The 20,732-nt window shown below is 41.8% G+C and overlaps 1 protein-coding gene across 1 annotated transcript; it reads left to right on the forward strand.

The window, feature by feature from the left end:
* Nucleotides 1-16,576: 16,576 nt before the first annotated feature.
* LOC306818957 (trace amine-associated receptor 3-like) lies at nucleotides 16,577-17,569 on the forward strand (the record flags this gene model as incomplete). The annotated part of the gene is made up of 1 exon (XM_079336712.1): nucleotides 16,577-17,569. The coding sequence occupies one exon, from the start codon at nucleotides 16,577-16,579 to the stop codon at nucleotides 17,567-17,569; it is 993 nt and encodes a 330-aa protein (XP_079192838.1).
* Nucleotides 17,570-20,732: the final 3,163 nt, after the last annotated feature.

Genomic DNA, 20,732 nt, shown 5'->3' on the forward strand with positions numbered 1-20,732 from the left:
TTTTATCACCTGTTTCACAAAGTTTTCCACTAATTTTACTCTTCAAACTGTTCCCTTTTTGAATAGATATGTATCTATGTGTTTGTGATTTTCAAAGTAGGTGACATCATCATTTAAGTTAAACAGACTTCTGAGATAGTTTCAAAAATTACCAAACAAATATCTTTCATGATCACAATGTTCAGACCTAAATTTACACTCAAATTACAGAAAACTTATCTTGTAGATGAGCTAAGCTAAACCTTAGGTAGCCTACTCAACCACTCTTCTGTGTTTACTTATCTGTTTCCTTAACATATTTAAGCACACGGTACAAATACTCAACTTAGCATGAGGCATTTGTGCTACAATGAACTTCTTCCAAAGCTTAGCTGACTAGTAGCTCTGGACTCCAGTACACTGGAGAAGTCTCAGACACTGGTGTCATGAATAGGTGATGACTAGTATCACTTAGCACATCCACCAGACAGCCTTCTGGTGTACACCTTATTGTGTAATTTAGTTTACATAAAGCATCTCTTCCTAAAAGTGCAATGGGTGCATGTTCTGACACTAATATAGGTATTTTTATTTGACAATGTTTATAACGGAGCGTATTTGGTTTCTTAAGAGGAATCAGCTGTTTCACAATCTGCCATTACTTCTAATAGTTGATCTTTACTTCTACTTCTATTTTTGGATCTTGCTCTGGCCTGACACTACCTGCTGACACCCCCCTTTTGAGTCTTCTGTGCACCACTGAAACCCTGGCTCTGGGCCTCTGTAAGGGTTCACAGGTCCCCGAGGTGACCTTGATTGCCCTCTGAAGCCTCCTCCTGTCCTGTAACAGTTATGAGCAACATGTCCCAACAATCCACAATTATAGCATACATCTGGAGGCTGTTGGAAATTTCCTCCTCTACCTCTTCCTATATTTCTCTGACCTCTTCCTCTCCATATTTGTGACTGGCCAGAATCTGACTGTAAAAAAGAAACATTAGGGATCATAGGTGTCGGCAGGACTGGCTGAAACTGTATCTGTCCCTGCTGAGGTTAAGATGATATTTTATTTGGTTGAGGCTGACTCTGCATAACAGCTTCTTTCTTCTCTTTCTTCTTATTATCCACCAGCTGTATTTGATTAAGCTTTCTGAGGATCTCCTCATCCTGTTCTTTCTGCTCATGCTCCTTTTTCCTTTTGAGGCTTCAAACAATTTCTGTCCCTCAGTTTCAAACAGCTGCAGAATGCAGAGTTCAGTTTGTCTTTTCTCTTCACGCCTTTTCCCTTTCCTTCCTTTCTTCTGATAAACTTTATAAGTGGACACAAGAACCTGCATTGTTTTATTCACATGTAGGTTCAAAGTCCCTCTTTCGTCCAGGTTTGGTCAATGTCAGACCAACGTTTGATCCATTTCTGTGATATTTTGAACAAATGGATTAATCGTCTGCACACCATCAACAGAAGTGACTGCTTGTGTAATTTTATTACTCATCGTTGACATTAGAGAAACCCTCTTATTTCTTCAAACAAAATTAATCAAAAACTAGATGGACAAATTATTGATCAAAATTGAAAGCATCTAGGATCAATATACCAGACATAAGACACCAAGTATAGCACTCTGTTACCACACTAAAAACAATTTTACCAACCAAAGAGACAAAAAGCTTCCTACCATGAAAGTAAAATTTCTTGTGCATTTATGCATGCATCTAATCACACCCAGTTATCTTCAAACTATGGAAATAGAATCAATGTTCCATTTCAAGACAACTCACACCACACTAAACCATACTCAGATAATGAAACCAACATTCACAGCATTCAACAGCTTTTTTATCAAATCAACTTTCCAACATTTCTTTGATATGGCTCCGTTCACTTTGATTCTTGCACTTCTGAAGTGCTTGAATAGTCTGAATGAAGGTCTGCTGAAATCCAAAATGTTCTCCTACTCTTTAAAGAAAGTCCCAGTCGAGCCGATCGAAGGCTTTTACCGCATCAAGACTCAACAATACTGCCTGGAGTTTATTCTCATCGATATGTTCAATGAAATGAAATGTTGGGTGAATATTATGATGATAGTATGGTGATAATAAAACTGAATGAACTGAAGAATACACAGAGTGTGTGTCTCTTTCTTTGTTTTTCAAGGACTGAGAACCGTACCCAACCCAAATGTTTGTGTAGCGTTACAGCCCGAGTAGAGACCCAGCTGTGTTAGTTCACTGATTTCACATACACAGGTACATGTGGAAAGGGCGACTCTTTTTGCAACATACTTAAATGACACAGATGTTTGGTCAGAGGTCGGTCAATGATGACTCACGCTCCGTCAATAAACTCATTTTTATTGTTTAGATGTAATCAAACGGTGGTCTTCTGTTTCTGATCATATTCGATTTATCCTGTATCAGTTTTGTAAAGTTTTCAATATTGTCATGATCTTGATGTCCTGTCTTGTCTTTAGTTGTCATGTTTTCAAAGTGTTTCCCTGTGTCCAAGTGTTTCTGATTTTTATATTTAGTCTTTGTCTTGTTGTCAGTGTTTCTCTTGTGTGCTTTAATATTTCATAGTCTGGTATTTACGTTAGTCTTTGGTGTTTCCTGTTTTATTTTATATATCTGGTTTTGGTGTTGTCAGTGTTGTGTTTTACTTGTTCTTGTCCTCAGTTTCTGGTCTTGTGCTCTTTGTTCCTTGTTTCCCTCCTGTCTGATGACCTGATGTGTCTCACCTGTGTCTTGTTAACTCCACCCCCTGTTCAGTATATAATGTCTGCCTTCCCCTCATTCTGTGCCAGTTCGTCTTGTATTTTTGTCTCTATGTCGTCTTGTTCCCAGTGTCTGCGTTCCAGCATGTTTCTGTCTTGACTTTTGGAATCTGAACCTGTTAGTGTTTGACTCCCGTGTACCGAACCCTGCGTACAGTTAAAATGGATCTTTGAAACTGCCTTTTGCCCTGGAGTCGTGCGTTTGGGTCTCTTCCTCTGATCCGTGACAAATATCATATATAATGTTGTTCATTAGTTTGGTAGCAAATGTTAGCGGCTGATTGATTATACTTTTATCTGGTATGGAGAGGTGTTTTTCAGTCTTAATATATGTCAGTTGTTAATTGATTGATGTAGAGCAGCTGTGATTAATGTTTCTGTGTAGATATCAAAAGGAACTGGTTTTCTGGCTTCATATTATTAATCTGCTGTTTTCATAAATAATATATTGAAGTTAGTTTTCTAAATATGTGTATGATGTTGTATTTAATGTACATGTATCTCTCTATTTGAACTCATTATGAATGAATGTGTAATGTATGATTGTAAACACAGAGCCATTGACAGTTTGCTCAGAGGGGAGATGCTTGACTCCACACACGACCTGTTGATTGTACTTTTATCTGTTGAATACAGAATACAAGAACTACAAGCTGTCTCCTGAGACATTGCTGAAACAGCAGAACACAACGCAGAACGTCCACACGGGTCACACGTGTCTAGAATGGATCTCCTGGACTGATGCTGTGAAGAAGAACAGCTCCCCAGTCAACCCCTGAAAGGTTCAATTCATGGGAGAGAAAGAGAAAGTTTTTCACTTTGTCAGGTGTTTTCCGACTGTGCTCCACCTCCAATCAAAACGCTCCCTTTTCATCTGTAATGATGCCGTCATTTTTTCCATGAGATAAACTTGTCTCAGTCTTTGCTTCCATTCAGTCACATTCGCTGGTTTAACATTCTTCCATGTTGCTGTTTTATTTTTCTTGGCGACCGATAATAAAATATTCACAATATATCTTCTGTCAGCAGTGAAAATATCGTCCGGTATAGCACCAAGTAGGTTGAACTGAACCTTTCATGGAATTTCACTTTTCATAATTTTCTCCTCTTTAATATTTTTCCAGTGTTTTGAAATAACAGTCCCAGAGTGTGTGCATAAGATCACCTGTTTTACTGCATTGTCTCCAGCAGAGGGCAGCAGAGAATGTGTCTGCTTTTTATTCTCACTGTTTCTTTTTTTACCTGCAGAAACAAACACATGTTCATTTAATGGAAACAATCAAACAGAAATAACAGTGGTATAAAAGTATTCAACAAGAGAAGAGGAAACAGGCTGATGGCCTCTTTTATTTATTGAGCGCTGTAGTTTCCACTCATTTTAATGTGCTGGATCTGAGTCTTTCAGTTTCTTCTTCATTTCCTCCAGGTTGAAGAAACGTCACACTCATCATCTTACACAGAACAAATTCTCAACAGGAACTGTAAATGATGACAACAAAGACAACACAGCAGGTTTGTATTTCACTGTGATATACTTGTAACAACGACTTAGTGTGACATGTTTTAAATGCATATTAAAGCAGGACTACAGCAACATCTACAGCTGGGTTCAGAGGAGCATGCTGAGGAAAACAAACACTGTTGTATGTGGCAACAAGTTGAAATCATTTCTCCTCTTTAGTCTTTATGTGCTGTCCTTAAAGTTAATCAGGACATAATTAATAAGTTAAATAAGTTAGTTAAAAGTGGATTAAAAAGTTAAAAGTAAGCTATTGTCAGTTGGGATTTAAAAATAGCATCGGAGTGAGTACTCTGTGTTTTTTGTTTCGTTTTTAGAAATAGCGACAGAGTGAGCGCTCTTACCACTGTTTGTTTTGTCGGCCTATCTTTGACGTAACTTCGTTTTCTTGCTAGTTGGCTAAGTCTCTCGTGTCGAGCACAAACAGACAACAGAATTCATGGAGTTGCTACTGTTTTTGTGATACGCTTTTGCCTTGGAGAACATTTGTCTGTAAGTAAATATGTACATGAGCACAATGTTTGTTAAGTAGTAAAATTGTGTTTTATGTTGGTAGAAATTTTGCATTCAGTCGAGTACACGTGTGATACTTACCTTATGTGCTGTACCGTATGTGAATATGTCAGTGCTTGAATACTTACGTATTTTATTTTCTCTGTAATGTTTCAGTTTTACAAAAAAGAACCATAACGGTCAAGACTCAGTAAAGGACAGGAAAAGCAAGCCCTGTGTGTTTATTGAAGACCTACTGGATGTTAACTAGCTGTCTAGCTACGCACAAGTTCACGCGCTGCGAGGGCAGCATAGTAAAAAGACAATTGCACAGCGGGCTCAAGCACTAGAAAACAGATTCAGCAAACATGAGTCTACGCTCAGGGAAAGGTTACCTTAAAGAACAAGCTGCCACGCAGCAAAATGAAGCTAGTGAAGGTGAAGCAACCAAAGAGCAGACGCTTCCTCGGTCGTTTGATGCTAAGTCACAGTCATCTAGAGCATCCACTAGACTCTCTCAACGATCATCATCTTCAGCCACAAAAGCTTATGCTAAGGCAAAAGCTGCCAGAGCACAACTAGCTTATGCCGAAAGAGAAGCTAACGTGATGAAGCAGAACGCAGAACTGGAAGCGAGTCTCCATCTTCTCCAATGTGAAAGAGCTGTTGCTGCAGTCGAAGCTGAAGCTGTAGCCTATGAGGAAGCTGAATTGGAAAGCCGGGAGTTCAGTCTAGGACCCTGCAGCGGAGACAAGGCCATCAGTCCTGTACAACGCACTTGTGAGTACATCCAGCAGCACTTTGCAGAACGGCCCTCAAAACACGCAACAGTTGAGTCTGATGAGAGTAAAGTAAACACACAGGCTGTGAACAAAGACATAAAAAAAGAGCCTACAATGAACACAAGCAATACTTACCCTCACAGTACTCCAAAATACACAACCAATCCAGAAAGACAATACTTACCTGAGCCAAAAGGTGCTCAAGAGGACTTTGCAAGACATCTAATTCGCAGAGAAATGATAAGCACTGGGCTTCTGCAATTTGACGACAAACCTGAAAATTATTGGTCGTGGAAAGCCTCTTTTCTAAGTGCAACAAAGGATTTAAATCTCTCAGATAGGGAGGAGCTGGACCTGTTGACAAGATGGTTGGGAGCTGTATCGTCAGAGCAAGCGAAGAGAATTCGTGCTGTACATGCCCTCAATCCTGCAGCAGGTGTCAACATGGTTTGGCAACGTCTCGAAGAGTGTTATGGAACACCTGAGGTCATCGAAGATGCACTGCTAAAAAAGATTGAACACTTTCCAAGGTTGACCAATAAAGACAATATTAAGCTGAGAGAGCTAAGTGACATTCTCCTGGAACTGGAGTGTGCTAAGCAGGATGGTGCACTACCAGGGCTCGCATATCTGGATACATCTCGTGGGGTAAAACAAATCGTAGAAAAACTCCCCTTTAACCTCCAGGAAAAGTGGACAACCGTTGGAAGCAAGTACAAAGAGGATTACAGTGTGGCTTTTCCTCCCTTTTGTGTCTTCTCCAATTTCATTCAACGGCAAGCAAAGATAAAAAATGACCCAAGCTTCATTATATCCACTCCCAGCAGTCATGTGTCTCCTAGGACAGAAAAGCTTGTAGAGTACGGTCGTAAAACCTCTGTGACTGTACACAAAATGGACATTCCCGCAGAGTCATCAAGCATCCAAACTGATCCTGTTCTGAAAAAATTAGAGGAACCAGATCGTCAATGTCCAATACATAAAAAGCCACACCCATTGAAAAAATGTAAGCTCTTCAGAGGCAAACCCCTGGAAGAGCGCAAAGCCTATTTAAGAGAAAATCGCATCTGCTATAGATGTTGTGGGTCCATTCAACACATGGCAAGAGACTGTAAGGCGACCATCAGGTGTTTAGAGTGCAACAGCGAGAAGCACATCGCAGCACTGCATCCAGATCCTCCTCTCGCATCCACACAGAGTGCTGTAGCTGAAGGAAGTGACAGCGGGGAGCAAGGTGAATACTCATCCTCAGTCATCTCTAAGTGTACAGAGATTTGTGACCAGGCTAACAGTCCACGCTCATGTTCCAAAATCTGCTTAGTGAAAGCTTATCCTTCAGGGAAAAAAGAGAAGGCAGTTAAAATGTATGCTGTGCTGGATGAGCAAAGTAACAAGTCCCTTGCTAAGACAGAATTCTTCGACCTCTTCAAAGTAAAAGCCAGCCCCACCCCATACACCCTGAAAACATGTTCAGGAAAAATGGAGACTTCAGGAAGGAGAGCTGTTAATTTCTTCATCGAGTCGATGGATGGGAGACTCCAGCTTCCCTTACCGCCCTTGATAGAGTGTGACATGGTGCCGGATGACAGGACGGAAATTCCCTCCCCAGAGATCGCACACCATCACCCTCACTTGCTCCCAGTCGCCGACCAGATTCAGCCTGTGGACCGAGATGCTCCAATCCTTCTGCTCTTAGGGAGAGACATCCTCAGGGTGCATAAAGTGCGCGAGCAAATCAACGGGCCCCATAATGCACCTTACGCTCAGCGGCTAGACCTCGGCTGGGTCATCGTTGGAGAGGTGTGCTTGGGAACAGTTCACAAACCATCAGAGGTCAGTGTCTACAAAACACACACACTGAACAATGGTCGCACATCCTTCCTAAAACCATGTCCGAACAGTATCCATGTAAAGGATGACTACAGAGGCATGACGCAATATCATGGTTCAACCTTTTCTGCTTGTGAGAAGAGCACAAAGCCCGCCCACAATGCAGACAATCTGGGGTGCTCAGTGTTCGACAGGTCCAAGGATGACAACAAACCAGCACTGTCCATAGATGATAAACATTTCCTGACCATCATGGATACACAGGTTCACCAAAATAAAGGGAACAGTTGGGTGGCTCCTTTACCCTTTCGCTGTCCAAGAAGACGGCTTCCGAGCAACAGGGAGCAAGCTTTAAAACGTCTCTGCTCACTACAGAGGACTCTGGTGAAAAAGCCAGAAATGAAAGATCATTACATCAAGTTTATGCAGAAGATGCTAGATAGTGATCAAGCTGAACCTGATCCACCTTTAGACAAGGACAAAGCAGCAGAGACACCTGAAGCAAGTCTTTTTGACCTCATTGAGCCTGAAGCTGACAACAAGATTCGTCCTGAGGTTATTACTCTGGCAACCAAGGTGTCAGAGCCCCTGCTGGGCTCACAACATTTTGAGCGGTGCTCAAGTTGGAGTACACTCTGTCGTACCTTAGCCAGACTCATTCATGTTGCGGCATCCTTCAAAGGAAAAACAGACAATGGAGAAAGGAAAGGATGGAAATGTTTTAGAGAAATGCCAAACACACATGAACTTTCACAAGCCAAAGCGTTGATCATTCGGTCTGCCCAACATGTAGCCTTTAAGGAGGAATTGAAATGTCTTGAAGAAGGTAGACAGACATTCAGGAAGGGAAACCCACTTAAGAAACTCAATCCAGCTGTGGATAAAGATGGTCTGCTGCATGTCGGAGGTCGTCTCTCCTCCGCTGACCTGACAGAAGAAGAAAAGCATCCACTGATTATTCCACACGGCCATCATATTGCTACATTACTCGTGAGATATTTCCATGAACAAGTGGCTCACCAAGGTCGACACATTACTGAGGGAGCTATCCGAGGGGCTGGATACTGGATAATCGGAGGCAAACGTTTGGTGTCTTCTGTCATCCACAAGTGTGTTACCTGCCGCAAATTGAGAGGTAGGCTGGAGGACCAGAAAATGGCAGATCTGCCTGCGGACAGGCTTACTCCTGAGCCACCGTTCACTACTGTTGGCATTGATGTCTTCGGGCCATGGACCATCATGACACGGCGCACAAGAGGAGGAAGTGCGGAGAGCAAACGCTGGGCCGTGCTTTTTACGTGCATGTCAACCAGAGCAGTGCACATCGAACTGATTGAAACTATGTCAACTGATAGCTTTATTAATGCTCTAAGGAGGTTTTTCTCAATTCGTGGTCCAGCAAAACTTCTGCGGTCAGACAGAGGAACTAACTTTGTAGGAGCTTGTAAAGACTTGGGTATAAACACAGATGGCACAGTAATCAGGAAGTACCTCCAAGAGAAAGGATGCTCCTGGGTGTTTAATCCTCCTCACGCTTCCCACATGGGTGGATCCTGGGAGCGGCTTATTGGGGTTGCCAGGCGTATTCAGGACGCAATGCGTCCACAAAGTGGAGGTGCGGACTGTGAAGGATGGGACAGCCAAGTTGTTTCTAAGGCCGGTGTCCGAGATTGTAGTCCTTCTTTCTGAGACTCAACAAAAAGACTTGTGTTGATGTTATTGCCAGAGAACGTTCCCCTTTAAATTTGATTGTATCTGTTTTGACATGTGTTTGTGGTGATATAATGTAATGTCATTATATCAAGCGGGGAGTGTGCTGTCCTTAAAGTTAATCAGGACATAATTATAATTAATAAGTTAAATAAGTTAGTTAAAAGTGGATTAAGAAGTTAAAAAGTAAGCTATTGTCAGTTGGGATTTAAAAATAGCGTCGGAGTGAGTACTCTGTGTTTTTGTTTAGTTTTTAGAAATAGCGACAGAGTGAGCGCTCTTACCACTGTTTGTTTTGTCGGTCTATCTTTGACGTAACTTCGTTTTCTTGCTAGTTGGCTAAGTCTCTCGTGTCGAGCACAAACAGACAACAGAATTCATGGAGTTGCTACTGTTTTTGTGATACGCTTTTGCCTTAGAGAACATTTGTCTGTAAGTAAATATGTACATGAGCACAATGTTTGTTAAGTAGTAAAATTGTGTTTTATGTTGGGAGAAATTTTGCATTCAGTCGAGTACACGTGTGATACTTACCTTATGTGCTGTACCGTATGTGAATATGTCAGTGCTTGAATACTTACGTATTTTATTTTCTCTGTAATGTTTCAGTTTTACAAAAAAGAACCATAACGGTCAAGACTCAGTAAAGGACAGGAAAAGCAAGCCCTGTGTGTTCATTGAAGACCTACTGGATGTTAACTAGCTGTCTAGCTACGCACAAGTTCACGCGCTGCGAGGGCAGCATACAGGCCCCATTTTAAAGTTTTCATCAGAAGTACTTTTACATGTAAAAAAAACCCATATCATAATATTTATTATTAGGCCAACATAGCTTCTCTACCAATTGATATATGCAAAATGGGAACAGTTCACAGCTTTCAGTCATGTGGCTATCGTGGAGGCCTAGAGGGCAAAAAGAGCTGAAGAAAGTAGTGGCCACCATGAACACTGTGGCGCTGCAGCATGGGATATTTAATTCACCATCTTTTCAAAAAGACACGTTTTCATCCTCTGGCAACCGCTGACAAATACAGATAGATACTGTCGGGCTCGCATTAGACTTGGCAGTGCCCTGTTGGGAAAGGAAATCCTTTCCCTAAACTGAATGAAATGAAATGAACAAGTGCATGTGTAGGCCGACCCAGAAGTAGCCTTGCTATGAGTTCCCAGGAGAATTCGCCTATAGGATTTTTGCATTGGATTTTAGATCATTACACAAAATAAGCTTTGTGGCAAACGCCTTTCTGATGCAGAGCTGTTTTGTTCAGCTGTATAATCTTTACAGATTGAACACCACTTATATTAAGTTTGAAGCATTAATGCAGCCGAGAGAAGTAAAAAGCTACAAGCGAACGATTACGCAGTCGGTTGATTTTTATGCTTCAACGATCTATTCGGCGGTTTTGACAAGCTAGCAAAACCGTAGCTTAATAAGTTGTTCAGTAACTTATCTTTGCAAGGGCACTGAAAAACATGACTAGAGGCTGTAAGACGGATTAGTGAGAGAGTTTCCGGCAACCACTGTAGTCTCATTCAGCCACTTGTGAGCAACCACTGCAATGTTGTTTCAAAATTTACATGTGGGGTTCTTAGCTAACTTAGCTTATCTCATCTATCAAAACATCAACATCTGTTTAGCTTGTGTTAACCGAAGACCTTATTTCAGGCCTCTAACCAAAAACCCATTCAAAATCCCCATTGACTTAAAGAGTTTGAAATCCATGGCGCTAAAATGCTAACTAATTTCTGGGTTTCAGGACTCATCCCTGTGCCAGTCAGGAGTCAATACTGTCAAATGACAGTGACATATTTCTAATATTAGAATAATAGGCCTCTTTCTGCTTATACTCAATGTGTTCACTGAAATAAAGTGTCATTGAATGAATCAGATAAGGTTTCATCACCCGGTCAAAAGGAATAGTTTGATATCCATAGTTTGAATGATTGTTGCTTATGTTAATGTCATACCAGTTATTTTATCATGTTTTATTCTAGGTTTGTGTGTTTTAATCTAATTGTCTGACTTTTCGGTACATAAAGGTGTTTTGTGTGAAGAGGGCTTGTAGGAGTGAGTGCACATTCTAACATGTGTTTAATGTGGCCCTTCACTGCCAATCACTCATCAATTCAAACATAGGTTTAGTTTAAAGCCCTGAACCGTTAATCACTCACCCACTTTTATACAGGTTGAGTGAGTCTTGATACTTAATCACCTAAGTGGTCTTTTCCTTGAAAAGAATTGGTTACTAGACTAGATGTCAGGTTATGATTAGAAACAGGTAGGAAGTGTCTTCCGCTACAGATTGGAGAAAGGATTCGGCAGTATGAGGGGGAACCAAACATCAGGAAACACATAATTTGGAAAGCTGCCCCAATCAGAGGAAGGAAACTGCACATTCTTGAATGCATTATTTGGTTAGATAATCTCTGTCTAATGTATAAACGGGTTCAGGGAAAGATAGTCGGGGCTCAGACTTCATGAACTGACCAGGCATCTGTCTGTTGTCAGGGACACGTAGTGTTGAACCCAGAGACTCTGTAACTTGTATTCTTGATTCATCAGGTTCATAAACTCTGTCAACCTGAAAGACACGTCTTCAGTCATTCCTCTCATCCCATCAAAAGAATGCGCGGAGAGATTCAAGGTAATTATATAAAGGAGTCAGATTTCTATTTACAACATTTAGGAAAAGGATTAAAATAGGCAACTTTTATCCAACAAAGTATACACTTTTTTTGGAAATATATACACTTCATCTGTATTTAAGTACTAAGTATTCTTGAGAATCAATTCAGGTCCTAATCTCAACATTGGAGTACAAAGTATGGAAAATCTAAATATTTTCTTTGAAATGTGCCGTGCTGTCACATTTCATGTTCTAAGTAGTGATGTATACTAAAACATATATACCTCAGATACCTGAGACTGTAGAATGAAAACATGTGTTCTCTTACAGCCTCTTGTTGCAGGCTTTGAAGTTGTGAATATGCTTATAGTTCTCGTCACATGACTTAAACTGTTGAAGTTGAGTGATTAGAGAGAGCTGCGCGATTAATAGCATGCCGGAGCACAACACATGAATTTACCACACAAAACAACAAGTGGGACGGGAAATTTCCACCGAGTGGTTCGTCTCGGTACGGAGCACATTTTGCAGCGTTTCCATAGACTTATCCCGGGAAAGATTCCCAAATAACCGATCCGTACCGTCCTACTTTTTGGGACCCTTCCATTGGGGTCGAGCCGACCTGAAAAGGTGGAGCTAATGAAGGCGCTTGGCTTCTCCATACAATGTCAGAACCTCCCGTCGTGACCCCGACTGGCCTGCACTCACACTGCTCCAGCGCTAACCGGGCCTGAGCAGGCTTACCTGTTGTACATGACGTTTTAATATAACACATGCATGGCTTTGTGATCATGAAGCATGCTTAAGTTGAGGGAGTCAGACCCATAGGTAGACCCATCAGAGAAAAACACAGAGAACATGACGGCAACTTTGACTTATTGTTTGTCTTTCTGGTCGGATACAGCCAGCACACACTGGAACTTCTTCGACCCCAGCTTCGACAACAGGGTGCCAAAGCACACCTCCTCCAAATGCATCACTTATACATCTACAGGTCAACTGGCACACCATGGAGATTGTGAACGGTCGTCGCCTTAGTTTTCGTGTGGCTAACTACCCTTTGGACCGGTGTCAGTGCTGGAAGTAATAATGATAACGATAACTTCATTTACATAGCACCTTTAAAAATACAGGTTTACAAAGTGCTTTACAATCATCAAAAACAAGAACAAATCAAACATACATCAACAATAGCAGGAACATGACATATGCGAAAAACTAAAACCCAACTGACCCAACCCGACCCTAGTGAGAGGAATCAGTCTGATTGGCGGTTTGAAGGTCGCCTCCTCCTCTTCTTTTCTTTTCCACTAAAAGACCAAGGACCGACAACGCCAGCGCCATTTTCAACTTTTTATCAGACATTATTCTAGATTAGAAGTACCTATATTACGAGTGGTGATCGACAGCAGTGTGAAAATGGTCTTAAAACAGTGGACTGCTGGCATGGAGAGTTATTACCTCTTACAGGTATCGTAGAACATGTGGTGGTTAGCAATTAGCTGTAGTCTTTGTGTGTTCAAGTGCAACTTTTTGGCCAAGACAAAAGGCGACGCCACAGTGGGCCTTCCTCGCCACCAGTTTTTTACCGTCTGCTCCCCTATCATTATCTGTCAGTAAGTTTACATCAAGCTTGGTCTAAAGATTTTTTTGCCGTTGTTGTTTGACTTCTGGACCACCTAAGCCTTGAATAGGACGCCAATTTTTTGTGTCAACGTGATGAACTGACTTTACTGTATTTACAGTATGCTATCGTAGTTACAGAGAGGCAGAGAGGAGTATTTTGACTGGATTTGATGTTTGTTTGTTTTAGGTTAAAAAGTTCAGTGGTGTTTCGGTCATGTCTGTAGTGAAGGCTCCCGTGTGAGGAGGGGGTTTTGTTGCATCATGTGTTGATGCTGTAGTGTATTCATCAACACCTTTCAACTGGAGCTCACCTGTGGTTCAAAGTGTTACCACTGTTATTGACACGTTCCCTCTGGTACGAGGACAAGGCTGTAAGCAGCATGTTTGTGTTCATGTTGAAACTACAGTGAGGATACAGTCAAAAGGTGTTAATGAATACACTGGTGGTGACGACAAGTTTGGGTTTTCAGCTGGTCTGAAGAACTCTTAAAAAATAACTTTAATCATGATCTGCAGATTTTAAAATTAAATATATTTGTGGACACATTTCTGTGATTATTTAGGGTTTCTTGAAGTCCTCGCCTCATGCAGACAATTAAACTTAAAGGTGTTTGCCTTCTTACAAATGTTTTATAAGACATGAAGGAAACATGTTATGTTGAAGCTTCTCTGACAACAATGCAGCAGCTAATATGTCCTCCATCTAACTTTAGATTCTGCTCCTGAATGCTCTGGGTTTTTTTGGACCAGAGAAGATAGTACCTCTTGACTAAAACAGCTTCTAGACACAAGGCCGGCCGTCCCGTTCATGTAAACACAGCACTGACAACAACCCAGCCAGCAGGACTCCAGCTTCTCCCTCATTGTAGACAGTCAGGACTCAGAGACACATTTACGCAGGAGAGTCTGGATTTATGATTTATTTATTTATCCCATGTTGCTATGAACTCTTCCTTTAACGAAAGATCTTTACTAAAACAGGTACATTTGTCAACAGGTTGGCGCCAAATTCACTTCAAACTAAAAGTTCCTCAAAGGAGCTTTAAGAAAAAAACTAATTGACATCTTTGATTTAAGAGTAGACTACAAACAAATAAAAGTCTGAAGAAGTCTTTAAAGAGATCTCGGGGACACTGAGCCTCTAAACTTAAACTCCACGCCTTCTGAAACTTCATGACCATCATTACAATCTTGTGTCCTGTGTCTGGGATGACTTTATTTTATATTTTTGTAAAAAAAAAATCTCTTTAAAGAAAAGCATGTCAAGAAATTTTAAATTGCTGCGCACCGATTCACCTCTTTCAGTTCTCCTGGTAAAAAAGATAAAATGTTAGAAAAAGGATTTAAATCACATCAAATGGTGTCTTTTTTTTCAAACTCAAAGCAGCTCATGCTGCATGTTTTAAACTTGAGTAAAGATTAAAAAAGATTAAAAAAAACTAAAGACGGGGTCGCCGGTGGCGCAGCGGCAGTGCGCGCGATCCCACGTATCGAGGCTCAGTCCTCGCGGGTTCGCGGGCAGCCCGGGTTCGCGTCCGGCCTGTGCCCCATCTCCCGCATGTCTCTCCCCACTCTCTCCCCCCTTCCGACTCTATCCACTTTCCTTCCTCTACAATAAAGGCATAAAAACGCCAAAAATAAATCTTTAAAAAAAAAAAAAAAAAGAAAAAAACTAAAGACACACATCCCCTGTGTTTGTGCTGCATCCAAAAAACAAAAAGAAAAGGTTTAAAGAAGGAAACAAAATCTGCACCCCGAGGAGATATGGAACGAGGAGGTCTGAAATTTTTCACTTCATCCTAGATTTAACTTGAGCAAAGCGAGGCACATCCTTTGCATCAACATCTACCCAGTTTGGGCCTCAGCTCTGGAGTGAATCCAGTCTCCACAACGTCACAAAGCTAGAAGTGTTTCAAGGTCCTGGTAAAAATGTAGAACGGCTAACAGAATGAAGGTTTTGCTGTTGCCCTCTCTCAACGAGCCTGCCAACAGCTTTATCTGTCATGGTTTGGTTTGGTTCTGTGTTTCATCTTGTTTTAGTTGTCTAGCCTTAGTGTTCTGTTTTGTTTCCTAGTGTGATTGTTTCCCTGCATCCTTGGTGTCCGTCTCTGTTGTCTGTAATATTGTTTCCTGTTTTACTTGTGTGAATGATTCCTGGTGTTTACTTGTTTAGTCTTTAAGTGTTTCCAGTTTTATCTTTTTAATGTCTTCTACCCGTGCTTCTGTGTTTTCTTACATCCTTTAGTTCCTTGTGTTCCATGTTTTACATTGTAGTTCTCAGTATTGTCTGGTTTCCTGTCTCTCTGTGTTTCCCTCCCGTCTTGATTACCCTGATTGTCCTCACCTGTCTGATTGGTCTCACCTGTCTCTGATTGCCCTGTCTATATAGTCTCTGTGTTTACTTACCCTCTTGTTGGTTCATTGTCTTTTGTAGCCTGTTAGTGTGGTTGTGTGTTCTGAGCCTGTCGTTTCCTCTCCCTGCTCCCTGTGTTTCTCCTCGTGGTTTTTAGATGAAAAAAAGAAATCTTCCTGACTCGCTCACAAACTCCGGTTTTCAGGGGTAATTTGGTTACTTCTGAGGATGAAGCATTGCAGATAAGTACTGGGAGAGCCTTCCAGGCGGTGGGGGCCGCCATAACGAAGGCTAAGCCCCTGAAAGTCTGCAGGTTGGTGTGGGAAAAGGAGGCCACACGAAAAAGTGAGGGCTATGATTTTCGGATGTATCAAGGGCCCCCTCCAACCAATACCCATAATTAGTTTCCATGAATAATGCATGCAACATTGAGAGGGATTGTTTAGGGAAGCAACTGCTTAGGGCCCCAGTATGTCAGTTGTTGGGGGTCCCCAACAACTGACATACTGGGGCCCTAAGCAGTTGCCTGCCTTGCCAGTTGATAAGCAGCGCCTCGGGGAAGAGAGCAAAACAGCGTCGGATGACATTAAATTGTGTTAAAGTGCGGCCCTTTTACAGTTCACTTCAAGCTTTACAGTTCAGAGAAAAGTTTTGCGTTAGTTGCATGAAACTTCAATGTTGCATCATGTAGGTAGGAGGGAGGGGGGAATAATCAAGGGAGAGGTGAGGAGGAGAGATGGGAAGAGACTACAGCTGCCCATTGACCGGCTGAGGATGAAGAGGAGGACGAGGGAGTTGCCATCAGAGATAAGTGAGCTGTGATCATTCTGGCACTCAGAGCTGACTGAGCTCAGCAGCTTCAGGTCACCACCTCCCCTCGGTGCTGGATGATGGACGACCAGCAGGGAGCCAAGCTCTGCTACCCTCAGCTCCTCAACTTGTCTTGCAGGGGTATTATGCGCCCTCTTGCTGAGGCCGTCCTCCTGTATGCTTTTCTATCCTCAATCACTGTTTTAACTGTTTTTCTCAACCTGCTTGTCATCATCTCCATCTCTCACTTCAGACAGCTTCACATCCCCACCAACCTGCTCCTGCTCTCCCTGGCCATCTCAGACTTTCTCGTCGGGCTGCTGATGATGCCGGTGGTAATGATATGGTTCATAGAAACTTGTTGGCTGCTGGGAGATTTCATGTGTGCTTTGTATTACAATGTTGGCTTCATTCTTACCTCGGCCTCTGTGGGGAACATGGTGCTCATATCAATCGATCGCTATGTAGCTATTTGTTCTCCTCTGCAGTATTCCAACCTAATCACTCGCAGCCGAGTGGGGCTGTGTGTGTGTCTGTGCTGGGCCTGCTCAATCCTTTACAACATGCTGATCTTAAAGGATAATCTGAAGCAGCCTGACATATATAACTCTTGCTTTGGGGAGTGTGTGGTGGTGATTGACTATGTGACAGGAACAGTGGACCTTGTGTTCACTGTTATTAGCCCCTGTATGGTCATCATTGTTCTGTACATGAGAGTGTTTATCGTAGCAGTGTCTCAGGCTCGTGCCATGCAGACTCATATTACAGTGGCTTCAGTGGGCAAGGGTCGAATCACTGCAAAGAAATCAGAGAGAAAGGCAGCCAGGACTCTGGGCATAGTCATACTGGTGTTTTTGATAACTTTCTGTCCATACTACTTTCCCTCTCTTTCAGGACAAGACCCATCAGACAGTGCGTTGTTGGTGATTGTGACTTGGCTGCTCCACTTTAACTCTTGTTTGAATCCTCTCATATACGCTTTGTTCTATCCGTGGTTTAGAAAAGCGATCAGGTTCATTGTCTCACTAAAGATCCTGGAGCAGTCCTCATCTCTGGTTAATATACTTTAAAGATATGACGTCTATAACCTGTTCAGTCTGAGCATAACAAAACTCAAATATCTGTCAGCTATGCAAAGTGATCAGTGCACATGCAGGATGTTTGATGTCACTAAAACAAAGAGACGACTGGCACACGGGTTCTGCTCAGAATGTCACGCAGGTGAAATATGTTTCAGGAATATGGGAGCCCTGCAGTGTGTCTCTTTGTTTCAGTGACTTTTTTTTTTCCTCCTCTCTGCAGCTGTCCTTTATGTTTGGATGTGTGATTTCTTGATTGTTGTCAATATGTTTGATATCACACTGTCCATTTGTGCCTTACTTTTTCCCTCTACCCTCTCTCTAAGCAGCGTGATGATTTAAATATTACGGACTCATTGTAAAGTCAACGACTGCAACATTTTGTTCAAATGAAATTTCTCGAGTCTTGACTCAACAGTCATTTGTTCAGCAATAATGTGAATATAAATGTTGTTTCCATCGTTCTAAATGTGATAATGTTCCCTGTTTCTTCTCTCACATTACAGAAAACTCAATGTTCCAGTTAAAGACAATAAATAAAGCTGATTATTTTGTTACCAGAAACTTGATGTTTTGTTTCATCAATATCCAACTGTTATTAAGAATTAAACAACACAAGGATCATGAGTGTCATTAAATGTATAAAAGATTGTCGGCTGCAGCCATCAGAAAAGGCAGATCAGTCGACACACCCACCTAATGCCACATAAACTTTCAGAAATAAATCATTTTCATAACACGTTATACATATTTATACTCAACAAGCTTTACAGGAAACAAATAAAAATAAAAATACACAATAAAAACTGTCATTAGAAAATAAAGTAATAGATTAAAACACATGAAATCCAAAACAAACGTATGTTTTAAGGAACCTGAGCCATCACATGCAACACACACACAACTTAGAAGGGTCTATCAAGCTACACGAACAAAGTGAGGACTTGTCTTTCTGGTCATTAAAAAATACAAAAACATAATATCACATTTACTGATGCTGTCTTTAACCACAATATTTCTTCAAATTGGGTTTTTCGTTTTTTTAAAAATATGTTGCCAAGAGGGAACTTGCAGACTTAAGAGATGTCTATAAATCTCAGAGGGGACTCCTACATATTCTTTAAACCAGTGACCTAAATTCATATCAAATTATCTTTATCATCCACACACACAGAGGTGGCAGAGATGAACTTAAAATCTCTGCAGACCACAGGTCAGCGGGCAGTTTGTTCTACAGAACGTCACCATGGTTCAGGGCTTCGTCTTAACCTGGACTAATAAAAATCTCTCTGTCTAATGACACCAAACATTTTGATATATTCATTGTCTTAAATGTTCTGTTATTGATTTCAGCAGACTATGCCTCTGCTCTGCCCATGTGTTCATACAGAGCCCAGCTCAATCCGTCATAGCGTGGCAAGAAAAAACTTCCTTTTAATAGGCAGAAATCTTCAGCAGCTCATGATGGAACAGCCATCTGCTAAACTGTGCTGGGCTTGAAAATGGGATGGGGGAGATGGGACAAGATGCAGAAAGAAGAGTAGGATTAGGATAGGTTGGGGGGGGGGGTCTGGGCAGGCCATCCTCGGGGGGGTTGGCCTGCCCACCAACAGTCCCAAGGAACCTAAGAGAGCTCCTGAGCTCAGGAGCTCCCCAAAAAAAAGGAGAGGTTAGAATATAAAGATAGTGACAAGCAGTAATAAGATATAAAAGCTATGAAAAGACTATGGGCACCACGAGCAGGCCTGCATTCTGGGAACGTAATGTTCTTGTCGGATAGTACGGTACAATTAACTCTTTAAGATAGGATGGTGCCTGACCGTTTAGAGCTTTGTAGGTGAGCAGAAGGATTTTAAATTCTATTCTAGATTTTATAGGGAGCCAATGGAGAGAAGCCAATACAGGAGTAATGTGGTCCCTTTTCCTTGTTCTAGTAAGAACACGAGCTGCAGCGTTTTGGACGAGTTGGAGGGTCTTTAGAGATTTACCATAGCACCCTGCTAAAATAGAATTACAGTAATCCAACCTGGAGGTAACAAATGCATGAACTAATTTTTCAGCATCATTTTGTGACAGGATCTGTCTGATCTTAGAGATATTACCAAGGTGAAAATAAGCTGTCCTTGAAATTTGTTTAATGTATGAATCAAAGGACATATCCTGATCAAACAGAACTCCTAGGTTCCTAACAGTGGTACTAGAGGCTACGCTAATACTACTAAGGGCCGTCATATCGGCAGAGAAAGTCTCTCTAAGGTTCTTAGGTCCAATCACTATAACATCAGTCTTGTCTGAGTTGAGCAGTAAGAAGTTTCTGGTCATCGAGGTCCTGATGTCCTTGAGGCAGGCTTCTAGTTTACAAAGCTGGTTGGTGTCTTCTGGCTTCATTGCTATGTAGAGCTGAGTATCGTCTGCATAGCAATGAAAGTTCATGGAGTGTTTCCTCATAATACTACCTAGAGGAAGCATATATAATGTAAAGAGAATCGGACCAAGCACTGATCCTTGAGGCACTCCATGGCTAACTTTGGTGTGCATAGAGGACTCATCATGAACATGCACAAACTGAGATCTGTCTGATAAATAGGATCTAAACCAACTTAAAGCAGTTCCCTGTAACTCCAAGAAATTGTTCTAGTCTCTGTAACAGAATCTGATGGTCAATTGTATCAAAAGCAGCATTAAGATCTAACAGGACAAGCACAGATAGAAGTCCCCTGTCTGAGGCTAACAGAAGATCATTTGTTACTCTAACTAGTCTCAGTGCTATGGTAAGCTCTAAATCCCGACTCCTCAAACAAGCTGTTGTTGTGGAGAAAATCGGACAACTGATTAGCTACCACTTTCTCTAAGATCTTGGAGATAAAAGGAAGGTTAGATATAGGTCTATAGTTAGCTAGGGGCGGCAGTAGCTCAGTGGGGCGGCAGTAGCTCAGTCTGTAGGGACTTGGGTTGGGAACCGGAGGGTCGCCGGTTCAAGTCCCGGCACGGACCAAGTCCGGAAACTGGTCTGGTAGCTGGAGAGGTGCCAGTCCATTTCCTGAGCACTGCCGAGGTGCCCCTGAGCAAGGCACCGAACCCCAAAACTGCTCTGGAGTGCTCGCTGTGGGCAGCCCCCTCACTCTGAGACCTCTCCATTAATGCATGTCACTAG

The sequence above is a fragment of the Symphodus melops genome (genome assembly GCF_947650265.1).
Source record: "Symphodus melops genome assembly, chromosome: 23".
NCBI classification, from domain to species: Eukaryota; Metazoa; Chordata; class Actinopteri; order Labriformes; family Labridae; genus Symphodus; species Symphodus melops.